The sequence below is a fragment of the Mangifera indica genome, chromosome 3 (genome assembly GCF_011075055.1).
Source record: "Mangifera indica cultivar Alphonso chromosome 3, CATAS_Mindica_2.1, whole genome shotgun sequence".
NCBI lineage: Eukaryota > Viridiplantae > Streptophyta > Magnoliopsida > Sapindales > Anacardiaceae > Mangifera > Mangifera indica.
Window position 1 is genome coordinate 10,270,752 of NC_058139.1, and position 24,193 is coordinate 10,294,944.

The 24,193-nt window shown below is 32.0% G+C and overlaps 4 protein-coding genes across 4 annotated transcripts; 2 read left to right on the plus strand and 2 right to left on the minus strand.

Annotated features, from left to right (window-relative positions):
- Nucleotides 1–3,947: 3,947 nt before the first annotated feature.
- LOC123210287 lies at nt 3,948–5,812 on the minus strand. The gene is made up of 2 exons (XM_044628552.1): nt 5,355–5,812; nt 3,948–4,232 (listed from the first exon to the last, which is right to left on the minus strand). Exon 1 carries the CDS (start codon nt 5,738–5,740, stop codon nt 5,360–5,362), a length of 381 nt encoding a protein of 126 aa, XP_044484487.1. The 5' UTR covers nt 5,741–5,812; the 3' UTR covers nt 3,948–4,232; nt 5,355–5,359.
- A 4,033-nt stretch (nt 5,813–9,845) lies between these two features.
- On the plus strand, nt 9,846–16,348 carry LOC123211503 (nuclear transport factor 2-like). The gene is made up of 9 exons (XM_044630276.1): nt 9,846–10,019; nt 10,995–11,174; nt 11,882–12,185; nt 12,271–12,506; nt 12,608–12,788; nt 13,028–13,149; nt 13,231–13,293; nt 15,591–15,654; nt 15,771–16,348. Exons 2-9 carry the CDS (start codon nt 10,995–10,997, stop codon nt 16,049–16,051), a joined length of 1,431 nt encoding a protein of 476 aa, XP_044486211.1. The 5' UTR covers nt 9,846–10,019; the 3' UTR covers nt 16,052–16,348.
- An 86-nt stretch (nt 16,349–16,434) lies between these two features.
- LOC123211505 lies at nt 16,435–17,288 on the minus strand. The gene is made up of 2 exons (XM_044630277.1): nt 17,055–17,288; nt 16,435–16,909 (listed from the first exon to the last, which is right to left on the minus strand). The coding sequence occupies exons 1-2, from the start codon at nt 17,214–17,216 to the stop codon at nt 16,484–16,486; spliced, it is 588 nt and encodes a 195-aa protein (XP_044486212.1). The 5' UTR covers nt 17,217–17,288; the 3' UTR covers nt 16,435–16,483.
- Nucleotides 17,289–20,938: 3,650 nt separating this feature from the next.
- Nucleotides 20,939–22,790, plus strand: LOC123210813 (mitochondrial import receptor subunit TOM5 homolog). The gene is made up of 2 exons (XM_044629302.1): nt 20,939–21,098; nt 22,380–22,790. Exons 1-2 carry the CDS (start codon nt 20,946–20,948, stop codon nt 22,455–22,457), a joined length of 231 nt encoding a protein of 76 aa, XP_044485237.1. The 5' UTR covers nt 20,939–20,945; the 3' UTR covers nt 22,458–22,790.
- The last annotated feature ends 1,403 nt before the right edge of the window (nt 22,791–24,193 follow it).

The following is a 24,193-nucleotide window of genomic DNA, read 5'->3' on the forward strand; positions in this document are numbered from 1 at the left end:
GCAGCACGAGCCAAAAGAATAGAGAATTGGTCTCTCTCTCATTCACATGCACAGGCCGACCTAGCTACTGCAACTACAAAAATGCACGTCAAAACTTGTGGCTTCTGCATCAAAACACTGCATGAAAGCTCGCAAAGAATCAGTAGTTGTTCTGATAAGAGGGAACTTGAAGGGATGGTAGAATCCAAAGGGTGAAGGAGGGAAAAAGCGAGTGAGTCAAGCCTGAATTGGAATCTGCAATTCTTCTAAGATGAAAAGGATAGAAGATAAATAGATGGAAAGAGCAGCAGGCAGGCTGACGCAGACTGATCCAATTGAAATCGACACGTCACAAGATCCAAGAAACATTAAAGGATAACATGCAAATGCAAGTTGGGCTACATTTAAAGCATCCATTTATTCATTTCGTGGCATCAAAAAGGTTGCTCGTGGTCCTCGACTCTTCCACATATTAAACATTACAATTGCTTTTCTTCAATACTTGTTTATCTTCGTCATAGGTTTAAATTCTATTATTTTAGACTTAAACCATAAGAGATAATATTTGTCCTACTATATCATATTTACACCCAAAAGTAACATAAATATATATAAAATTAGATATACAAATAATATATCATTATGTGATTGAGTAATTTTAAATTAAAGATAAAGTAACATTCAATTAGATGACACATTATTTACATTTTGTGATTGAAGGTTTGCTTTTATTAAAATTGGTCAGGAGAATTCGAGAGTCTTTCATCTCTTTTCGGAATATCTTTCACTCACTACTCCTCTCTCACACTCTTGAGCTAGGGTTATTACTGGAGATAGAAAATGGACGATTGCTAACGAAATCATGGTCACACATCATTGTATTTGAATGGAAGGTGAACATGTATAGTTTGTTGTAGATTAATGGTGTAGATCTATTGTATAAGATCGCATTTTCGTGCTTTCCGAATACATTCATGTCAATTCTTTCTATATAACTTATGTATTTTGAGTTTTTAAATCCCTGAAGATGTATATTCAATAAAATAAGACTGCAGCACTCATCGATGATCTTTTGTGTATTCTTTATATTTTTTGCTATTATTTTTGGAGATCTTGTGTGTTATTGAAGAAAATTTAGAGTTTTAAAGTTCAGACAACCGATTCTTATGTACAAAATTGATTGTCCAATCATATGATGATATATTATTATTCGTTGTCTGAACGTTATCTAAACAAATAAAGACGAATCATCTTTGTCTACCTGAAGAGATAAAGATGATCTTCGTCTCCTCGTCAAACAATGACAAATCCATCTTCGTCCGTTTCTTCGGCCACCGATGACATCTCCTGAGACGTCATAGCAAGAAGATGGATTGGAAAGCGTTGGCTATTGGTCAAAACAGTGCTAGTGGCTAGGGAAGAGAAAAAAATTAAAGAAGAAAATGATAACTTTTCAAACTTTGAGTGGAGAAAAATTGTTGTTTTTTAAACTAAATAGAGAAAATAAGATAAAATTTTATTTTTTTTATTTTTTGTTAAATAACAACTTTATCCCTAATTTTAATAGAGAATTTTAACATAATTATGAATGTTTAGGTTTCTAAAACTTTACGGGTGAAAATTTAAAAATAAGTAATGTTATGTACATAACTTTATACACAAATAATGATATGTCATCATGTGATTAGATAGTTAAAAACTAAAGATAAAACAACACATAATAACATAATAACACATCATTATTTGTGTACATAATATTATTAGTTTGGAAATACACCAAACTTTGGGTGGATATAAGTCTTTTGGCCTCTATAAATCGTGCATTTCTAATAGAATAATACTATACATATATATAATTTTATATACAAATAATGACATGTCATCATATAATTAAATAATTTTTAATTAGAAATCATATAATATATAACTATATACTAACGTATCATTACTTATACGTAAAATCATATACATTATTTGTACACATAATTTTATTATTTCTAATATTATTAATAAGAGATTTGTTAAGGTTATTTGATCGGATCAAAAGTTTTTTGTTTAAATTAATGAGTATGATTTATTTGAAAAAATAATATTAAGTGTTTATTACCCTTTTAAAATGAATTATATAAATAATATAAGAATGTTAAAATTCTTGGTTTAAATAGATTTTTTCGATAGAGAAAAGGCCAATTTGGTCTCTGTAGCCATTGGGCCTACGCTGTGTGCACGCGTGTTAATAATAATAATAATTATAATAATAGGAACCAAGAAGTGGTCCTTGATAAATAATTAAAAGAAAAAATAATAATAAAAATGGACTACTTTTTTTATTTTTTTCTTATAATTATTAATTCCTACATATATTAATTCCCCTTTTATTAATAATGTCTCTCCAAGTTTTTTTTTTTTTCATAAAATTTGTATATCTTTTAATAAACTAAACATAAAACCCTAAAATGATTATGAAGCACCTTTACCATGTACAATTATATAACCGCTAAAAAATTACCTCCAAACTGTTAAACAATAAAAGAATGCATGCATAATTTTGATACACAATTTAGATATATAGATGATATGTTATTGTCTGATTGAATGATTTTAAATTAAAAATAAAATAACACCCAATTATATAACGACACATCATATGAATACCCAAATTATATACTAAAGGTGTATACACATAGCGTTACTTATTAACTTCTAAACATCAACCGGCATTAAGCTTCTAATTCTACCTTCAATACACTTGAGCATAAGAGTTGATGAAAACTACTGTCAAATTCAAGCTTAATCTATTAATGGGCAAGCCCTTCAAAGGCTCCATTCTTCCTCTCTTTCCCAACTATTGTCAATTTCAAGAAACAGAGATTCTCCATATGACCATTTCTCCAATCTCTTCCCTACTGGAAACCAACAACCAAGTATTGGGAGTGCTGCAACAACTACCAAAAACATAAAACCAAAATTTCTTCCATTGACATAAGCACTCCATGGTTAAGCTAAATGAATGGGGCCGTATTTCACACACAACTGGGGTGAAAGAGGAGCAGCAATGGTCATTTCAATTGAAAAAGCCACAAAATGTTACAAACTACCTAGCATCAATCACTGGGAAAATACATCACCAAACAAAACAAAAACATGAAGAAGACTATAATCTTTTTATATGAAAATAAACAAGGTATCCATAATATATCCTACGCAGCCCAAAAAGCAAAAACCAACATCCTAAAATCTACAAAACCCCCAAAACTATACTCATTTGATCACATAACAGAAGCCTCCCGATTGTGAGCAATAAAGAAAAGGAGGCACATCTTGAAATTCAGGCAACATAGAAGAGAAGCCCAAAAATTACCTTTGTCACAAAGAATCCAGTCTCATCCACTTTTTTGTATTAAAATGGTAAAGTTCTATTCAAATTACCTAAAAGATAACCATAACAGCCAACCCCATAAATTCCAACTTTCCTATTACCTCCAAAACTCAATATTTTTTTCCACGGAGGATAGAAACACAAGGAGCAACCAACTAAGGTTAGATATATAGATTAAGATTAATCCACGGATCCCAAGCTAAAAGGTGTTGCAAAAAACAAGTGCTTGAAACACTGCCTCTTTTTTTTTTTCACATAATGCACCAATTAGGAGAGAGGCACATCTCGAGTCTTATAATTTGAATTCATTGATGTTAGCTTTTTATCCTTGCCAAAATCTTTTACTTGCAAGGAGCTTTTTCTTTCCAGGTCAGACTTGTAGAAACAACAATACAGATAGAAGGATCAGTATTATAGTGTTAAAGTAGGATTTCGTAGAGAACAGCTAGACTTTTCAAGTATCGAAAACCTTTTATCCCCCCTCACATTATTGAGGGATATTTATAAGTAATAAAAGTTAAAATAATCAGTTCCATGATTGCTCAACAATTAGAAAACTAATATGCCTGCAGAAAGTAAATATTGCAGCTTGACAAAGAAAATGTTCCAATGAATAATGATGGGTAGAAACTCTTACAAGTTTAAAGTGAATTCATCATCAACCAATTGAAGTTGCATTTGGAATTTATACAAACACATAACAATTAAAATACATAATGTATGTGCAGGCAACTACCCTTATTGTCATGAAATATCACATCCTCTTTAACTGCAGTCTTGGAAAATTGCTATGCTAAAACAACCTCCACTTCTTATAGACAGCGAAAAAGACAAATGAATACCGGTGCACAAATTTAGCCACAATCCCACAAGCCTGGTACAAAGCCACCGAGATTTTCAAAGTTACTAGCAACAATTTGCATATGAAATAAATAAATAAATAAATATATATATATATATATATATATATATATATATATATATGCAATGTCTGTGAGAAAAAAAGGACATTTTTGCTACAAAACACCACACTGTAAATAAAGATATATAGAGAAATCCCTAATCATTTGAAATGGAAACATAGAGCTATGTCACAACCTCAAACACCAAGATTCTACTTTGCCAAGCCACATAAACAAGAATCATACCTTTAAGATCCATGTTCTTAAGTTTAGAATTTGTAACACAGCTAAAATTTATAACTAAATTTTACAATTTAAAGCAAAAGATAACAGCACAGTTCATAAGTTGAGCAGTAGAAGCAATTCTCCCATAAAATGGTGGGCAAGCCTCAAGTCTTAGAGAAACTAATTCAGATAGAATGTGTTTAAAATAACAAGTGTAGAAGATATAAGGAAAAAGAGTCAGTGGGTCAAAAAAAAATGTGAATGAATTGTAACACCCTTGATTAATATAATTAGTTTTTCATGAAAGGCATTTATAAAGTATTTAAATTAAGGATTACAAGAGATAAGAGATTATCTCCTTAATAAAATTTCAAAGTCATTATTATTTTAAATAGTAAAACTAAGATTAGAAATATTACCTGATATTTTAAACCAGTAAAACTAATTATACTATACAAAAACAACTCTTAATTTCCTTTATGCTAAACTCTAAAGATAAAGATGTTCACTACAATAGTCTCCTTTTCTTGTTGGTTAGCTTGTCCATTGTTTCATATCTTCTTCTTTTATTAATACAAACATTTTGTTTCCTAGCAAAAAACCTCTAAAATTTTGTTAAACATGCCTTAGAATCAGGAAAATTTTTAAGATTAATAAAACCTCTAAAATCACAAAACACACAATCCCCATCACCAAAAAAATTTTAAAAAACTAAATAATCATAAAAAAATTTTAACGATTCATCAATCTACTCACAGAAACGACATTGTATTCTAAAATTTCGGAGCTAAATTAAGAAAAAACAAAAAAACCCTAATTTTTTGAAAACACAAAATCTCAAGTGAATTAACAAAATTAAAAAAAATCACCTTTTTCATTTCTGATAGCCTCCACCGACAGCATTATAATCCTCCTCGACCGTAGCGGTCAAATAAACGGGAGGAAAATCGTCAACTGTAAAAGTCTTCTCCTTCATCATTTTCTCCACGTCAGCCTTTTTCAGAATGGTTCTGCGAATCGGGGGGCGGTTCCTGCGCTGATCACGAGAGTAGTACTTGATGTCGAAAACGTTCTCCGGGTTGGATGTCGGAACCGCGGGCTTCTCTTTAGTGGTGGCGGGGCAGGGGACCCGGTACTCGGTGGCCAATGGTATAGCGCTTTTGTATTCAGGATCGGAGCACGGTCCGGTTATTTCCCATGGCTTCTTCAGGTAACGGCGGAGAGACTGGAAGAGGGAGGTAGCAGGCTTGGCCATGGCTGAGCTGTAGATAGAAACGCTATTAAATCCTAGGAATGATGGACTCAACTGAAAATATTTTGAACAAGGGATTGCTCTTATTGGATCACAGATCTGAGGGTGCATTTGTTGGTTTACATAACATTTTGCATATCTCTTCCTTACCCAAAAGTTATGGATATAATTTTTCCTAATCGTAAGATCATCTCTAACTGTAATTACGTGCTTGTGATGGTTTAACCTCGTGAATAAAGGTTAAAAAAAGGTATCCTTGCTAATATTCTAATTTTATTGGGGTTAAATAATATTAATCAACACTTCATAAATTATATAAAAATAGTTCATATTTTAAATTAATACCCATTATACCTTTATTTCCAACCTTACGAATCCTACCTTTTTAATACTTTTTTATTCTAAGTTTCATCTCAAAATTTAGTTAAAAATCAAATAAATCCAATAACAAATTCATTTTATTCTAAATAAGGATTTTATTACGGTGTTTGTTATTTTATTTAAAGAAATAAAATAAAATTTACAGATTTACTGGAAAAGGAGCAACAATAGGAGTGGTAGGACTAATCACTCTTACCCTTCATTTTTCACTTATAATTTATATTTTCCTGTCTTATCTCAATTGTTATTATTAATTTTAAGTTATAAGTGAGAATGTTAACCTTGTTTATATGAATTATGTTAGTAGAGAGAGGTTCAAATCGAACTTGAGTTGAACTATCACGTTGAAATTATAATTCGAATTTGACTCAAATAGAGTTGAACATCGAATTGAGTTTAGTTAGTTTGGTTTAGATCTAACCCTACAGAAAATTGGGTATGTGTGGTCTACACAATGGGCATGAAATCTTAGTTGAATGAAAATTAACACATAATTGGGTATGTTTGGTCAACTTTTTATTTATTTTTTACTTATTAAATTATGAGTAAATATTACAAGAATGAACCGTATTATTTGATTATTTATTATATTATATAAGAGATACGATCATTTGTTTATGTGGGAATACAAAATAGTGTAATTACACATAAATTTCTCATTAAATTTAGGTCTACCATCTTGACTTAATAACAAGATCCTTGTAAGGGGGTTCAACTTCTTTCACCCTCAGTTGCAAAACGATGCTTCGTAATAACTCCCAACCAATTATAAGAAGATGCCTTTTAAGCACAATCACACTCCAACAAAAAGGTCACCATGACATAATGGAGAAGATTTGGGTCAACCTTAATAACTATTAGAAGAAACTTTTCAAAGATACATGTTTTTCGTGATAATGTCTTACAATTATAAAAGTGGGACAACAGACCACAACAAATCATTAGATTGAGTGACTATGTGATTTTTGCTTTAAAGTTCATTAAATGTCTTTCATTGGGTTGACCATTGAACCATTCAATTATTATTCGACCTTCTTATTTGATAATACCTATTTATGTATTATATATGCCAATTATGCATATTTTGAGGATATAGAGTAATAGTGTTGTTGTACTGTATTATGTGTGGTAATTATATCCATTGATTAATTTATATATAACATATTAATGATTACTCGTAAATATTCATTGATAGAGTTTTTGGCCATCTAAATTGATTTCATTTGTGTTATATATTTTTTGTCGATGTTGATTCATACGGTCATTTTATTGCGTTATTTATTGTGCATGTATCTACTTACAAGCATATTGATTAACACTTATAAATTTTCGTGATCGAACAATAACCATTAATTGAGATGATACAATAAAATCATTAAAACAAACACAAGACAAAATATTCTTGTTTTTGGCACAAAGTTGCATTAACTACAATTACAAAAAACGGAAACATCACTCCGCAATTTTGAACTTGAATGCATCTACGTCTTGTACATCGAGAAACTTTGTATTGAAACTCATTCCTCAAAGCATACCTTTTGAATTCATTTTGTGGTGTGTTTTTATCCATGACAACATGCATCACTCGAAACCTCGTATGTCACTCATTGCTCCATTGATATTAAGCATCGATGGATAGTTAGGAAAAGAAGGTAACAGATGCATTGAATTACAAACTGTTTGGTTCTTAGTGACAATAAATAACGATAGATTAGTCATGGCCTTGGATGGTACGTGAAAGTTAACCAAACTTGGATATTAAGTGCCTCTATACCATAGGTATTTTGATTAACTTTAACCATTTCCTCAAACATATGTTTCTTGACTAGAATATCATTCATTTCATTATCATGTCAAAGACATCCTAAGTCATAATGTTTTTCTTTCTGTTCAGATACCAAATCCTTTGTAGTTGATAATAATTAAATACCGAACACATCAATAAGATCATCTTCATCTACATCATAATAGGTATTACCCTCTTTAGTTGATCCCCTTATAAATCATCAACCTCTTTTACATCATTCTATGTTTGATAAACACGTATGTTAGTCCTTAAGGAAGAACGATAATATTCTCCCATTATTGGATTAGAAGTTTCACCAAGCATATGTATTGCCTTGGTGTGTAAGTTATCTCAACTCTCATATTTATGTCCTTTGGTACCAATTATTGAAGCACATTTCTTTGTTTCAGGTTAATTGTCATAAATACAAGAATGTGTTTATCTTATGAGAAAGGGCAACAAATTTTATGTTTCACTTTAAATTTCTCGCATCCAACGTATGACGAGTATTATAGAAAAACATCTATAAACCTCATAAACATTACACATAGTAAATGTCAATATTAACCTCATGTATTACACATAATAAATTTCAAGAAAAATCGTGCATTACACATTATTCAATTTTGTTGAAGCCCAATATGTGTATAACATATAATCCAATCTTGCATGGTGGGGTGTTTTTTTTTTTAAAAAAAAAATTATTTAAATAAATTTTTGTTGCAACTAAAAGGTTGGGTGAGATATTTTTATATTTAATTTAGGATTTTGACTTGACTAATTAAGTATAAATCTCCTTTAATATGTTATTTATTTATTCTCATATTAGGTTCAAATCGTGAGAAAAAATGTGAATAACACGAAAGAGATATATTTGAGATTGTTAAATATGCGTATTTTAGAAATTTATATAAAATAATAATGGTCAAATTATTATTTCTTAATATTAGATTGATAAAAAGATAAATTTTCATCTTCTAAGTTTAAAAAAAAAAAAATTTCTTACATATTTGTTAAATTTTTAACAAAATTTATTAAATTTCTTTTTATAAAATTATTGAAAAAGATAAAAATATTTTCAAGCTAAATAAGACTATGCCTCCTAATTTTTATTAATTTTAATTAAAATAATAAAATACATATTAATACAAATATAAATAAAAGTGTGAATAATATACAATCATATATTTGAGGATAAACAATAGTTTTTAAATTATTAAGGGTATTAAATTTAAGAAAATTTGGAGGTGTTTTTGATATTTTTAAAATTTTAACATGTCATTCCATAGTTTTTAAAATGATAATTATACTCTTAAATAATTGATTAAAATGTAAATCAAGGATGTAAATGTTACACACAAACTATTGGAGTTAGAGATATTTCAATATATATGAGTGTGAATATAATAATTTTTGAAACAAGATAAAAAAACTATTCTTTTGCCCTAATAAATTTTTAAGAAATAAAATTTACACCCCAATAGTAGTGTTAACAATTTATTCTAGCAAAAATGATATGAATACCTTTCGACAGATGTGCAAAAAATCGACCTTTTAAAGTTAAATGGATGAAAATATGCAAGTTTATCAACCATTGGGTGGAAAATAGTGATTTGGCCATAATAGAATATAATCTTATCAGATTCACACGAAATTTTTTTCGAAAATTAGGTCAATATAACCCCACAAAAACGCATGCAAGAGAAGTCAATAACCAGAGCTAAATTCTAAAATTTAAATAAATATTTAATTATATAATAATACATTATTTATATATATATATATATATATTACTCATACAAATATCATTAATTCAATCGAAAAAAAAAAAAAAAAACCAAAGTGACCTTCCTGTGCTTGATACTCTGTTTCAAGTGACACCAAATTTGTCATGGCCAAAGCAAGAGAATAATATTTTATATATATATACAAATTTATAATACATGAATAATAACCTTTCACCTGCACGCTTCGCTCTTCAGTGTCTCGGCTCTTTTCGCTCTGTTTGTCTTCCATCCTTTTCTTCATTCTCACGCTTACTTACATCCTCTTTTGTCTCGCTCTTTAAGATCTCCTCATTCCTCGTCTTCTTTACCTCAACTATCCACTTACCAGGTACTTATTCTTCCTTCTTTCCCACTTGTTTTTTTCTCTTCTTTTGCTTTCGTTTGATCTGTACTTCTTGTTTACTGTAATATCTCACAGATCTGGATAAAACCCATATTTCAGATTTAGATCTTCCGTTCTGGGTTGTTTTTATTATTTGTGTTAGTTTACTTTAGGGTTTTTTCAGGGTTTTGTGCTTTTGTAGAATTAGGGTTTTTTATTGCGATTAAATGTAAGTTTTTCGTTGTTTGAGTCGAAGGCATTTTTTACTGTATCTTTGTCTTTTGCTGTTTTGTCTCTCTTTGCAAATTGCTATACGGTGTCTGTATGTGTGCTTTGCTCTTTCTGATTGTTTCCCTTATTAGTTAACTTGGCTCTTCGTTTGAGTTAATAAAAAAGGTTTTCAGTTCTTCGAATTTGTCTCCTTTGCATGATTTTGATGCCTTCTGGGTTTGCAGATTGATTCAAATTGTTTCTGACTTTATTCTCACGATGTTGAAGCACTTAGTTTATGATACCCCTTGTACTAGATTGGAGATTTCTTGTGTGCTTTAGGTGCAGTTCAGAAATTTACGTTGTAAATGATTTGCCTTTAGTACAATTTACTCTATGAAGATTATCTGAACTCAGAACACAGATCAACTATGAAATCCCTCCTTCCATTTGAGTTCTGTTCTGCGGTTTCATAGCATCTGATATTAAACTTGGCTGTGAACCTATGTACTTATACAACTTATATCTTAATGTACGTATTTTTCTGGGGCACTGGAATGGCCTCTGTTTTGTCTTAGTATCTGTTGCTTTTTTTTGAAGAACTCTTTAATGTATAGTTTAAATTCTTATGTTCTTAAATGGTTGAACTTTTTCTTTCAAGATATGTATTCAATAAAATTGGACCTTCTGCATCTGGGAATTGTGCTCTTAATTTAATATTTTGTTCATAGATTTATTTTGCTATTTTGTTGATGTTTACTTAATGTGTAGATGGCAGCGCTAGAAGGCAGTGCAGCTCCAAGTGCCCAAGTTGTTGGCAATGCCTTTGTTGATCAGTATTACCATATTCTTCACCAATCCCCGGGGTTGGTTCACAGATTTTACCATGACTCTAGTTTGCTAAGCCGTCCTGATGCTGAAGGTGCCATGACAACAGTGACAACCATGCAAGTAAGTTTACTAGGAACTAAGAATGGTAGGAATACATTTGCACTCAATTTAATATATCGACATGTTGGATTATTATATTGCATCATACTGTTTAGAATTTTTACTTATCCTAATCCATTCGAAAGATGAGGTAATTACCAGATGCTGGTAGGCTTCAGCTGATACCTAAAGACGGATCCAATCTGTTACACTAAATTAGGTCATTTAACTGGCATGGTTGAATGGTGGTGTTCTGTTTAGATGAGGGCTATGTTTTATATGGTGATCAAATCCAGTGATCATTCTGTGAGCTATTCATTTCGGGTGTGTTGCTTGTGCAAGGGGCATAAGAATTCTGATAAAACAAGTGCAACTTAGTTTGGAAAAAATGGATGATGAATAATTAGGGTGATAGGTTTTAGGGATTATGGAGCCTGAAAATGATTATTTGTTGATAAATAGATATATCTTCATTTTCATAGTTTGTGTCATCTGATAAGTGATATCTTGAAGAGAGTACAGATCTGTAAATCAGTTTTAGCCTATCCAAACAACTGCCTGGCTATCAATGATTTGATTGTTTGGGTTTCGTTTAGATTGTTTAGTCAAAATATGACCTTCACCATATATCATCTCCAACTCTGTTAAAATTGAATTGAGTTAATGTATTTTACACCTCTGCCTTGCCATAAATTGATCAACAATTTTCATTTTTCAATTTGGTGCAGGCAATCAATGACAAGATTCTGTCCTTGAATTACGAAGATTGCACAGCAGAAATAAAAACGGCTGATGCACAGGAGTCACATGAGAAAGGGGTGATTGTTCTAGTGACTGGATGTTTAACTGGGAAGGACAATGTGAGAAAGAAATTCACTCAAACTTTCTTTCTGGCTCCACAAGACAAGGGCTACTATGTCTTGAATGATGTTTTTAGGTTTGTTGAGGAGAGTGAATCGTTACAAGTGAATTTTGACTCAAATAATAGCATTAATGAAAACACTGTAGCAGCCCATGTGTCTCAGTTTTCAGGTTGGCATGGTTCTATTCTCATGACCGATCATCCTATAATCAACTTCAAACTTAAATTATTGTATTGCTTTCATTTTTTTTCCAGAGCCTGCTCAGGATCACGATCATGTTCCTGTAGACCGGGCAATTGCCATTGAAGGGGAAGATGTTGATAATGGTCCTGAAGTCTATGATCCATCTGATAAGGAGGAAGGGTCAGTGATTGAAGAAGAGGTTGTTGAACCACCAGTTATATCTGTTCAGAGTGAGATTCACTCAGTTGAAGATTCAGCACCTGTAACTGAGGAGGATCTTCCTCAGAAGAGGTCATATGCTTCAATTGTGAGTTGATCTCTTGATGCTTATAGTTTTATCTTTTGCAACGTTTGGGATTTCTTTTGTTAACCCTTTGACGACTATCATAATGACTGAGTTTCATACAGTTGAAAGTAGTGAAAGGTAATACACCTAGTCGAGCGCATGTCCCCATCAGTAATGTGAAGCCACCACCAGCAAATACTGATGAACAGTTAGTTGGTTCAGCAAAACCTGCACCTGCACCTGCACCAGAAACTTCAGCACCTATAATTGACAATACCCCTGAAAGCAACGTAAATGAGGAAGGTAAGCACGTGTTACTTTGACTTGAAAGATTACACTCTGGACTCTTGCTTTGGTATGAGATATGTATGTGAATCATTGTGAACAAAATATGTTTACTGTCTTTTGAGACACAAAGTTGCAAATTTATGGTCTGAAGATAGAGTTAAATTTCTATGTTTGGGTTTCATCTTGAAGAAGAATTAATGCTCTATGTATTTGTATTTAAAATTTATGACTTGTTCATATTCTGCTCATTACAGCTGAAGGTTACTCCATATATGTACGGAATTTACCTTTTACTGCAACACCTGCACAGCTTGAGGAGGCATTTAAGAAATTTGGGCCTATTAAGAAAAATGGCATCCAAGTCAGAAGTAATAAGGTTTGTTTGGATTATATCTAGTCTACCAAATTTGATATCTTTACATGCAGTTTTTAAGGGCTCTATATTTGTGTTCTGCAGCAAGGATATTGCTTTGGCTTTGTTGCATTTGAGATGCCAGGTTCAGTGCAGAGTGCACTTGAGGTACCCTTTATACCCCACTATCCCTGCTGTAAATTGGGTTCTATGTTATTTACTGCAAATTAGTTTTGTAATTTAAGTTCTAATATAAGTTGAATGTCTATATCATGGTGTACAGAATAGACAAGCTCATTTCTATCTGTGGTGGGTATTTTTTTGGCAATATCAGGAAATAGGAGTTCCTCTTTGCTAATCCAATTCATAACTACACTTCTCAGAAAAAGAAATGTATTTTGTAATTGTGACTAGCTAGGTGCCCTTCGAAATTAAAATTATTTCACAGATTTCTTTTTGTCTTGGCCCCACTCTTAGGGCAATAGAAACATAGGAGAGCATGACATCAGCTGTCAGTAGGTGTTTTGTTTACTCTTAGTCCAAGTAGGCATGTTTATAAATGGTCAAACTAGATGTGCACTAGGTTTGATTTGATGATTTCTCTGGCACTGTCTTCATCACTTTACCTGAATTGCTTCAAATTAGTCTGCACAAAATAATGTCCACCTTACTCTGGGTCTTATTCCTTTTGTAATGGATCCATCTATTTCTTGGTATGTTATGTTGCTTCTTTGTTCTTTATCATACCTGATGGTTATATTAGAGGTTTATAAATTTATATTTGGCTGCATAGAAGTTATGGTGTGCAGTTATAGCTAGTTCTAGTTAGGGTTTAGGTTCCTTTTATAGCTATATTCTGGGAATGTTCTGAGTTGCAATAGATAAATTGCGAATTCCAATTGATTCACGTTGTAATTTGAGGGTTTTAGTATATTATCTTTTTGGAAGTGGTTTAATTAAACTTCTTAAAAATGAACGTAGTTGGTTGACAGCTGACCATGCGCAAAATTCCAGATAACTTGTCAAGATATTTTCCTTTCTATTAAGTTCTTGAATTACATTTGATGGATAGCTGAACAGATTCAAGTGCATGATAATTTTTAGGGTTTAAAAGCTTATATATTGTTAAGTGGTTTTGGAATTTCAATTAAGGGTAGGCTGGACAAAAAGATTATTATGTTAATTTAGCTTATCTTGACAATTTTTAGTTGATTGGATTGCTATATCACACTTTTCTGTGACTGTAAAAACATATAGTGGCTCAGCTTGGATCAGCATATCAATCCTCATCATCTTTAGAGCTCATGATATGTCAGTTAATTAATGATTTAATTAAATTTGTCTGACTGAGACCAGCCAAGCTTCTAAATGTGGGATGATTAAAATAGGTTACAAGTTACTGATTTTTTTCATTCCAATCTGCTGGCTTCCATGCCCACAAGTGAAGATTCAACCAGATTGTAATGAAATATATTTTTGTATTTGATCATTTGTTTACATGAGGTCCTTAGAGGGTCAAACTAAAATGTTGTCTGAGGCTTCACTAAAATGTTGCTCAAGAGATTAAGTTGATAGCATAGAAGGATATCCATTCTTTTAAACATTGAGTATCTCTGCCTGTGTTTCACCTTGTTGAAACTCTAAATCTTAACTCGCTTGCTCAATGCACTTTCTTGATAGCACTTTGTGGATTATATTATATGGCCTTTCTTTCCATCATTATCATAGAAAGCTTATTCTGCTCCTTGCTTGTGTGTTGCTTATGTGATTTCACATACTTTTCACATACAATATAATTTTGGGACATTCATATCGTAGGTGGATAATGTTTAAAGATACCACCATGCTACCACATGTTTTAACTAATGCATTGTATGAAATGGTGGTTGATAAGAGTACTAAGAAGTGCTACACTCACTAGATCAGATCTTCTTCCTTGGTTTTAGTGTGATATTACATGGTAATTGAATCATATATCGCATCATATATTAAAAATCTAATTTTTTGTATCGTGTATCATATCGTACAGTACATCTTTTAAAATAATAAAAAATTTTAATTATCATTTTATCATTGTGAAATTTATCACAAAAACTCCCTAACATTCTAAATTTTTTTAGATACACCCCACCATGTCATCACTTTTCCAAAAAGAATTATCAATCCATATGGATATTATGTATCATATGTATTGTATTGTGAGATACACTCATCGTATTGTACAATTTTGATATAGGTCATTTTTCGCTTGTATCATGTCATTTTATAAGATACGTATTGTGAAGATACTAATAATTATGTGATATTATTTTTGGGGACAGGGTTTGGGAAATTGGGTCAAATTCGTTTTTAGATCTGGCTTTAAGTTTACTGTTGATTGAAGTTCTGATGATTCAATAGCCGGCTATTATTTGTTTCTGAGCTTATTTGATGCTGATGTAGCTGAAAAAATTAAAAATTTTCAGGCTTCTCCCATAACAATCGGGAATCGTCAGGCAGATGTTGAGGCAAAGAGAGCTAACTCTCGAGGTTAGTTAACAGTATAACATCTTTTTCATTGATTTTGATTACCCATAAGGCAATGTTAACTATAATAATATGTATAATTATGTGAAAGATTTTATGATATCACTGGTTATTTGCAGTTGGTGGTGGCAGCAGTGGAAGGGGTCGATTTTCTTCGGGAAGAGTTGCGTTTCGCAATGATAGTTTCAAGGGTCGTGCGAACTTTGGTGGAGGTCGTGGTTATGGCAGATATGAATTCAGAAACCAAGGTGAGGGTAGGAATGAATTTAGAAGTCAGGGTGAATTTTCGGCACGGGCCAAGGGTTCAAGTGGACGTAACGGTGAGGGCCGGGTGAATCAGAATGGAAATAGAAGGGGTGGTTATCAAGGAGGGGGTAACCGCAGTTCGTTTCCAGGTTGAAACAGATGGGAAGATCTTTTTTGACAGTACAAAATGAGGGGTTTGAAGATTCTAAATATTCATGTTCTGATTTTTATAGTTGCAACTGCCTAGTTATGAGAGGATTCCTGCGGTTTCTATTTTTTCCTGGGGAACTTCATAAAAAGGCTCACATAACATGGAAGGCTGTTTTGGTGCAATTATGTATTCTTTTCATAAAATCTTCTGTATTTTTATTACGCAAACCTTTATTGTGCCCACATTAACGCAGAAACTCTAGCAGTAACTTAGTTCAATGAATCCAGCTGATTTTGTTGATCTTTTGGTTTGGAATTTTGATGTCTGCCTGCAATTTGCTTCAATACTACAATCCAACAATGTGATATAATGATAATTACAAAGGAGGATAGAAAGTGTGATACTGTCAATTATTAATCTCATCAGAGAACAAATTCAGTTTGATTTCTGCAAATTCGATACCAAATTCCAAGCAGCAAAAGCTGCAGAACCGCCAACTACAGAAACTAGAGCAACCACAACTTGCAATACCACCTGCCAGGGATAATCTTCAGGCACAAGATAAACGCAAGAGGGGCCTAAAAGTAGTAACCCCAAGCTGAGGCTGAACAGAGCCCCTGGTGTTCCAGGGTCTGTCGCTGCAGAAAGCACTCCAAACTCTTCTGCCTTTGAAAGGAGACCCAGTTTCTCAATGGCTGATAGAGAGAAACCAAACTTCTCAGCAGCAGATAAGAGGCCGGCTTTCTCAGCTTTGGACAGTAGTTTGAGTTGCTCCACTCTTGTTAGCAGCTTGACTGGAGGACTAGTTACAAGTGGCCTATTCCTGGGGCCTGGCTCGCCAAGAGGGAACACAATTGAATTCTGCAGTTGTCAATTGAATCACCAATCACTTCATGACATATATTAAATGTGTACATATTTATATACTCAAGGTAGGTATGTATAATTTTATTATCAGAAAAACTGCACTGAAATGAGAAAAAAAAAAAGGGGGTAAAAAACTGACCTTTCTGGAGCTGACAGTTTTGGAGGCAGATGGTAGAGGTTTCTGGGTGGCCATGGATTGAATAACAAGGGCAGCTGAATTTGGGGTTCTTGGACAAGAAGAATGGATACATGGTGATGGTAGGCCTCTTCCTCTGCTCCCAGAAATTGCTGTGGCGTCCATGCTTTCTTGAATTCGATTGAATGAAAGAGGGGTCTCTCTCTCACTCTGAATGAGTGATGGACAGTAGAGAAGAGAAATGGATTGAATATAGATGATTGGGCCATCCACGTGTCCACATATGGTTGGTTCCTTTGTTGATGTTTGTTCTTGATTGGTCAATGAGAATCCATTCCTTGTTAACATCCCGGCCTGGCTTATTATATAACAAATAAAAAAAAAGTTGTCCATTCTTTTATCATAGAATCCCCCTAAAGTTTAATATAAGGACAAATTTATTTTACAGTATATTTTCTTGGGATAATATTTTATTAAAAATAAAAAATTATCACAAAGATAGAATATATAAAAAATTATTGGGTATAACATTTTGTAAATATAATTAATTATTATATTTGATGAAATATAAAAAATATTAAAATATTATTTTATTTAAATATTTTAAATATAATTGAGTATAATTATTTTAAAATATTATTGATGGTATTTATTATATAAATCAAAAATATAATATTTTTATACTTAAAAAATAAATAAGATAAAATTATAATAAAATCAATTGTATTTTAATATTTAAAGTAAAAACGGTAATTACTTTTATATTATAAAATATTTTATTATTTAATAAATCAAACAAAGAAAGATTATTCGAGAAATCTTTGATTATTTTAAACCAAATGACCCCAATGATAATGAGATTTTTGTTATTTCAAAATCCTTAGAATAAATCACATTAATTAGTCGTAAAACAAAAAAAGCAAATTTACTAAGATTTTTATCCCTTCGGATCATAAATAATAATTTACATGTTAAATTTAAAATAAGTGATTTACATTTTCTCATCAAAGATTTGGCCTAAAACCATTTTCCATTTTTTGATGACATAAATCATACAATTCTACCCAAAATCAAACTCAGCAAACTGGAAAGTTTATATTATAAAAATAAAATAATAATTTTATCATATAATTTTTTTAATAGATAAAAAGAATAACTTTTTTTAAAAATCTCACATTAACATTTTAAATATAATAATTAAACAATTTTATAAATTTGAAAATTTGTAATTCAATTTCTAAAATCTTAATTGTCACTTTAAGTGAATCACACCATTGTTACAACTACAGCTAAATAAATGGTTTTTCATATTATTTAGCACACCAATGAACAATATCGTTGAACTATTCTAAATCTAGGTTTTCATAACATTTTAAATCTGATTGCCATTATTGCAATTGAACAAATAACTTTTTTTCGGTAACCTATGTCATCATTTTTTCATGTTGTTGATGTTAGAGTATGTCCTAAAAACCAATCACTTTAATTGGTTTTAAGGATTGTATATCTTGCATATATATTATTAATAAAATAAGAGTTTTATTATACTTCATATGTTTTCTACGCCACTTTTATATCTATGTTGTAGTTGTATATTACATCCATATTAGCTATATGCATACGATATGTGAAAGGTCTCGATGAGTTTTAATAAACGTCATCAAATCGTTCCCTACATAGATAATCTGTTTGGGCAATAGTATTGTAAAGTGGGTGTTTGTTATATCACCACAGTATATCAATGGATGATATTAGATATGGTAGATATACACATGGGTAAACAATTGAACTATTTGATGGTTAGAAAACTGATCAAAAGTTATTCTATTATATTGTTTATAGAACGTGACCGCTGAACGATGATCAAATGGGCATTAATATGTAGTCAATGATACATCGTGAATCATACTAGTGTATAAATCCTTTGACTTGAGATATCACAGTTGTGCTTCGTTCCAGAACATATGGTTCATACGATGTATACCACGAGGCTAATCATGTCTTGTTCAGAAGCCGTTTTGATCATATGTTGCTTGAGCGAGAGGACAAGTGATGATCATACAGGGATCCGTCAACTCGATTGCTCCCGAGTTTTCATACGAATATCGAGAAACATGAAAATCTAAGGCACTGGTCAGTGTAGATAAAAGACCACATGAAGAGAGTTTCGATGTGGCACGTTATGATATATTACTTGATATTCGAAAAGATTAAATATTGTATTTTGACATTCCATGAATCCAAGTTTAATCGGGATGTAATGACAAAGGGATTGGACTACATAGTAAGTGTAAGTAAGAAAGGTTCATTTGACATTATGTGAAACTTGTACTTTATTGTGATATAAGGGTCATGGGACATTACTACATTACACCAGATGATCAGTGGGAGCTTCGTTTTGTTGCGAAAAATGAAGTATATCGGTTAACGACAGTTTTAGGTTATATAGTGATATAATGAAACGTATCGTCCGATATGAGGCCCAAGGCTACGTCACTATGAACCTTGAAGGTCACACCCATATTTCAAGGAAGAAAATGGTGTTATAAAGCTGAAAATATTTATCCATAGTTGGCTAGTACTTTTCGAGGATAAAATTATGTTTTACGAATAAGATTCGGAAAATGGGCAAAATTGTTATTTTACACTTTTTAAATTGTTTAGAAAGTTAGAATGAATAATTTTAGACACAAATTATTCAACATATGTCAAATTCTAATTTCTCTTAATTATCAACCAATGAGAATTAAACACATGTTTTAACTTAATAAATATCAAGTTTTAACTTTTAATGCAATAAATGTGAGAGAAAATGAAGAAAAATATACATTTTCTCTTGTTCTTATTCTTTTGCAGGGAAAGCTTCTCTTTTTCTTCCATTTTTCTTCCTTGAATGGTGCAAGTCAAGAGATCACTTATTTTAGTGATTCAAGTTTCTAAACTTCAAATCAAATTACAAGGTATAAGGTAGTTTACATGTTTCCATGTTTTATTTCTTGAAACAACATATAAATTTTATATTACTATTGTTATATATGATGTGAACATAAATTAAAAATTTTAATTTTCTTGTCAAAATCCTACAGTTGATCCTTTTACTATTAAGAAGGCAAGGTCGGGAAGGTTAAAAAAGTGAAGCAAAAAAAGTTGAAGACTACTATACTAAAAGTTATTGTTAAATTACAAACAAGGGAGATGACAACAAAGAGGAGCATGAAGCATGTCCAAGCATGCAACAAAGAGGTGAAGGCCAATCAAGCATCAGATTGAGAAGTGAGATGCAACAGATATGTGTGATAGAAACTAGAGAGGATGACTTATAGGGTTGAGAGTGTGGGCTAACATACTATGGTAAGGGAAGTGGTTGCTTAGTGGTGGTGGTGAGACCAACCAAAATATTTAGGAAGAAGAGACTAAAACTGAAAAGGATAGCAGAAGGAGAGGATTTGATGTCAATTTGTAATCTAAAAGGTTCTTTCTATTTATTTGAAGTGATATATAAATTTTTAAAAAATGAAATAGTTAAAAATGATACAGTAATTTAACTTTTTTACACTCAGTTAAATTTCTTTTCGGTTAACCGAGTTTAACTTTTGGTAAGAAAGTGTGATTATGTCATCTAGGGATGAAAAAGTGTGTTTAGGAAACCTTGGGTGGGCAAATGTGATTCACTTTGACTTTAAAAAGGGTAAAATTATTTCAGATGCCTGAGGGGTGAATTTCATTTCATTCTAGGCGAAAAATGTAATAAACTTTAAAAAAAAAATTATTTGTTATAATGACCCGAATTGACCGATATATGAAGGTTTACTTTACATCTTCTAAGGTTATTTAGGTAATTGCATTAAAAAGCCCAATGGCAACATAGGCCCCTTATCAAGTCAAGACCCTCTTATGATTGCCTCTAAACCCCAAAACCCTAGCGTCGAAATTGAACACACTGTCTCTCACAGTACATCAATGGCGGACTCCGTGATTTCTCTTGATAAGCTGAAAGCCATCTGGCATTCTCAGATTCATGACGAGGAGAAATGGGCCCTCAACGTGGTCTGCTCTCTCTCTTTTCTTTAACCAATTCCATGTTTGTTGCATCATTTTATTCATTTTATTTATGTTTAACTCCTTATTTAGTAAAAGTGTTCATATATAATATGAAATTAGAAAATAAAATTTTGAATTTGAATTTCTCTGTATCTGGGTCCTATAGAACTGGAAGAATTTTTGTTGCTGCTTTATATTAATTTAAGCGTAAGTTTTTGAATGAGCTCTTCTGGGAATTGTTTTTCGAATGTGGAATTTATTCTTTAGTAATTGGTATCTGTACATGAAGTTTTGTTACGTAAGAATCAAAATTGATAATTTTATCTCTACTAGCATTTGTTTATGCCTTTGAAGTGACTTGAAAACTGTATATGAAATAAGATCAAGGTTTTGTTTCTCTTTATGTTTGTGTGTTTTGTTGAGTGGAGGATAGTTGTTTAGACGGCAGGGATTCTTTTATCTCCAGAGGAAAAATGTGTTTTCCTTTTTCATGGGAATTTTATGGAAGAAATACATGATGTCAGGAATCAAAAGCCACTAACAAAACTTCTAATGACATCATCTGTAGAAAAAAAATAATTGAATTGTTTAAATGTCACCTTCCACATAGCATAAGTGCCCTATTGGCTTGTTAGATGTTCTATGGTGATGTATGTGTATGGCTGGTGCTGCGGCCTTTTGGTAGGCTGCTTCTTCAATGCATACACTGATGTTAGGCGAATGCAATCTTAGTACAGAACAATGTTCTTAGGCTGCAAAAGTTGAGTCCTGAATTAATTTCTTAGATCAGTATCAATGGATTCAATCATTCCTTCATGCAGTCAGGTTTATGCATTTCATAGTTTGTTCCATGATTATGCCATACTTCAATCAAGGGATTGTCGAGAAATTGTTGAAGAACTAAGTTTAGAACCACTTCCAGGTTATATTTCATACCCACCAAAGCCTCTTCAAATACCTGGTCAAACCTAGGTTTTCAGGATAAAAATTTTTGTTGTATGGTAAAGGTGGAATGAAATTAGGGTTATAGAGTGCATGTTCAATTAAGCTTAGTGCTTATATTTTTTATTCTTTAATCCTGTGATCACGTTGGAAGAACATTAGTTACACTCAGCTTGATGTGTAAGTTCCTATTGCTAAATGCTATTCCATTATTGAGAACAATGAACTTTTTAGGTGCTAATGCTCTTGAGATGCATTGGAGTATCACATCTTCATATTAGTTTTGATTAGATGTCTCATTTGTTCCTGGTAAGTGTTATTTCATGGTTTACCTTTTACTTGTAGAAACTGCTGCGTGCTGCTGGGCTGTTTGCTGGATCAATTTTTCTGATGCGCAATTATGGTGATCTTATGGCCATATGAGAATAATGGAGTGGCCTTCTGTAGACTGAGCTAAGCTTCAAGTGAAGTAACTGGATGTGGTTTTCTCTCCTCTCCATGGTTATATTTTAAAATTGAAGGTGTATCTCATTTCTGTGGACCAATTTTAGGATTATGTTATTACTTTTGTGGTGTACTCTTTTGATGGAGTAATATTCTTGAGTTTATAATTTAATGTCAATAAAACCAAAAAAAAAAAAAGTTAAATTAATCTTACAAAAATATTAATCTTAGTCAATACAATCTTATTATATTAAAATGACACTTCAACCCCAATATTTGCTAATAGAGCCACATGAATTAAATTTCCTCTAATTTTTGAGACATGTAGTACATCATTTAGAGTCAAGGTCTACCAAATATGAGTTTGAGAAGAATTGTTCTTTTACCAAGAACATTAGTTGTTAGAGAAGCACAAAGATAAACATACTCTCCTCAATTTCCTATTGGAGTGTAGGAGGTGAAGACATCTTTGTTTGCATAAGTATACCTAGTATCACTTGAGTCTATCATATTGATCACAAGATTAGTTTGGGAGACGACTGCAATAACGATATCAGCTCCTTAACCAAATTAACTTTTGGGTTAATAGGATTTTCATTTCTCAATCTCTTCCTATATTGAGGAGCATGTGGCCTACCTTTTTTTTTTTTTAAATAATCGGGGATTCTATCTGTATTGATTGGATAAATAAATCTAAGGTGTAGTGATCAAATTTGTAATCACTACACCAAGTTAAAATTTTATTAGTGTGACAAAGATTCAAACCTAGACATTTTTTTTGAAAATTATAATGTTTCATCAATTTTGTTAGTCCTTAAGGTTTTATGGTAGTCTAACCTTTTTTTTTAAAGGTAGGGTTGGAACCTCTATGCATCTAATTAAGTTTTTTATTAACATACCATTTATTGTTATTGTGAGATTTCCTCTTCACCGAGTGAGCCTTTGAAGGCATCTCATCTACTTTGGTTTTTTTAGCTCCCCTCGGTTGGTGTCTTCAGTCAATCATAATGTGGGTAACCAAACCTGTAAGAGGAAGTTGTTGTTTGTGCTTGCGCTTTAACTACTGTTATCACTCTTCCTTTGTTCAAGTAATTTCTCAATTAAAATTCCAACCACAAACTCTTATTGCAAAGTTATATTTTCATATTTCAATTCCTGCAAGAGCTTGTAATATTCATTAACTTGAGTTTTAATATCTTTATCGCCAATCATTCCCCGCCAATAGAAGTTTCCAATCATAAATTTTTGCTTGCCGACATCCTCAGTAGTATTCAGTGAGTCCCCAATTTCCTTGGCTTCATTATAAGAACAATAAGCATCAAATAATTCACTACAAAAAGTGCTAAAGAATTGTATGCCTACAAACCTTATTTGCATGAACCCAAAATTTCATTTTTTTTCGCATTTGCTGTTTAAGGAGGCTTGGAATTGACATGGGTAGCAACAACGGTAGGATGGTATCGAAGAAAACACAACAGTCGTGCTGTGGTTGGCCTGAGAAGCTGGACCAATAGCAGCAGTAGTAGTGGCATCAACAATGTTTGATCTTTGGATCCATTATTTAAAATGCTTAAGATTGTCGGAGAAGTTGGACAAGTTGAAAACTTGGACAGGAGTCGTGGGAGGTTGGACATGAACCACAAGAACTACAGGAAGAGATTCTCAGACGAAAATTGCAGGAAGACAAACTCGGATAAGAGTAATGGTAAATAATA

Bases quoted from the DNA above. Each gene is read 5' to 3' on its own strand.
- LOC123210287 (XM_044628552.1), bottom strand. From the start codon at position 5,740: ATGGCCAAGCCTGCTACCTCCCTCTTCCAGTCTCTCCGCCGTTACCTG.
- LOC123211503 (XM_044630276.1), top strand. From the start codon at position 10,995: ATGGCAGCGCTAGAAGGCAGTGCAGCTCCAAGTGCCCAAGTTGTTGGC. The intron at 11,175-11,881 runs GTAAGTTTACTA...AATTTGGTGCAG, and splicing joins CAACAGTGACAACCATGCAA to GCAATCAATGACAAGATTCT. The intron at 15,655-15,770 runs GTTAGTTAACAG...GGTTATTTGCAG, and splicing joins AAAGAGAGCTAACTCTCGAG to TTGGTGGTGGCAGCAGTGGA.
- LOC123211505 (XM_044630277.1), bottom strand. From the start codon at position 17,216: ATGGACGCCACAGCAATTTCTGGGAGCAGAGGAAGAGGCCTACCATCA. The intron at 16,910-17,054 runs GTCAGTTTTTTA...TGACAACTGCAG, and splicing joins AAACTGTCAGCTCCAGAAAG to AATTCAATTGTGTTCCCTCT.
- LOC123210813 (XM_044629302.1), top strand. From the start codon at position 20,946: ATGATTGCCTCTAAACCCCAAAACCCTAGCGTCGAAATTGAACACACT. The intron at 21,099-22,379 runs GTCTGCTCTCTC...TTTTACTTGTAG, and splicing joins AGAAATGGGCCCTCAACGTG to AAACTGCTGCGTGCTGCTGG.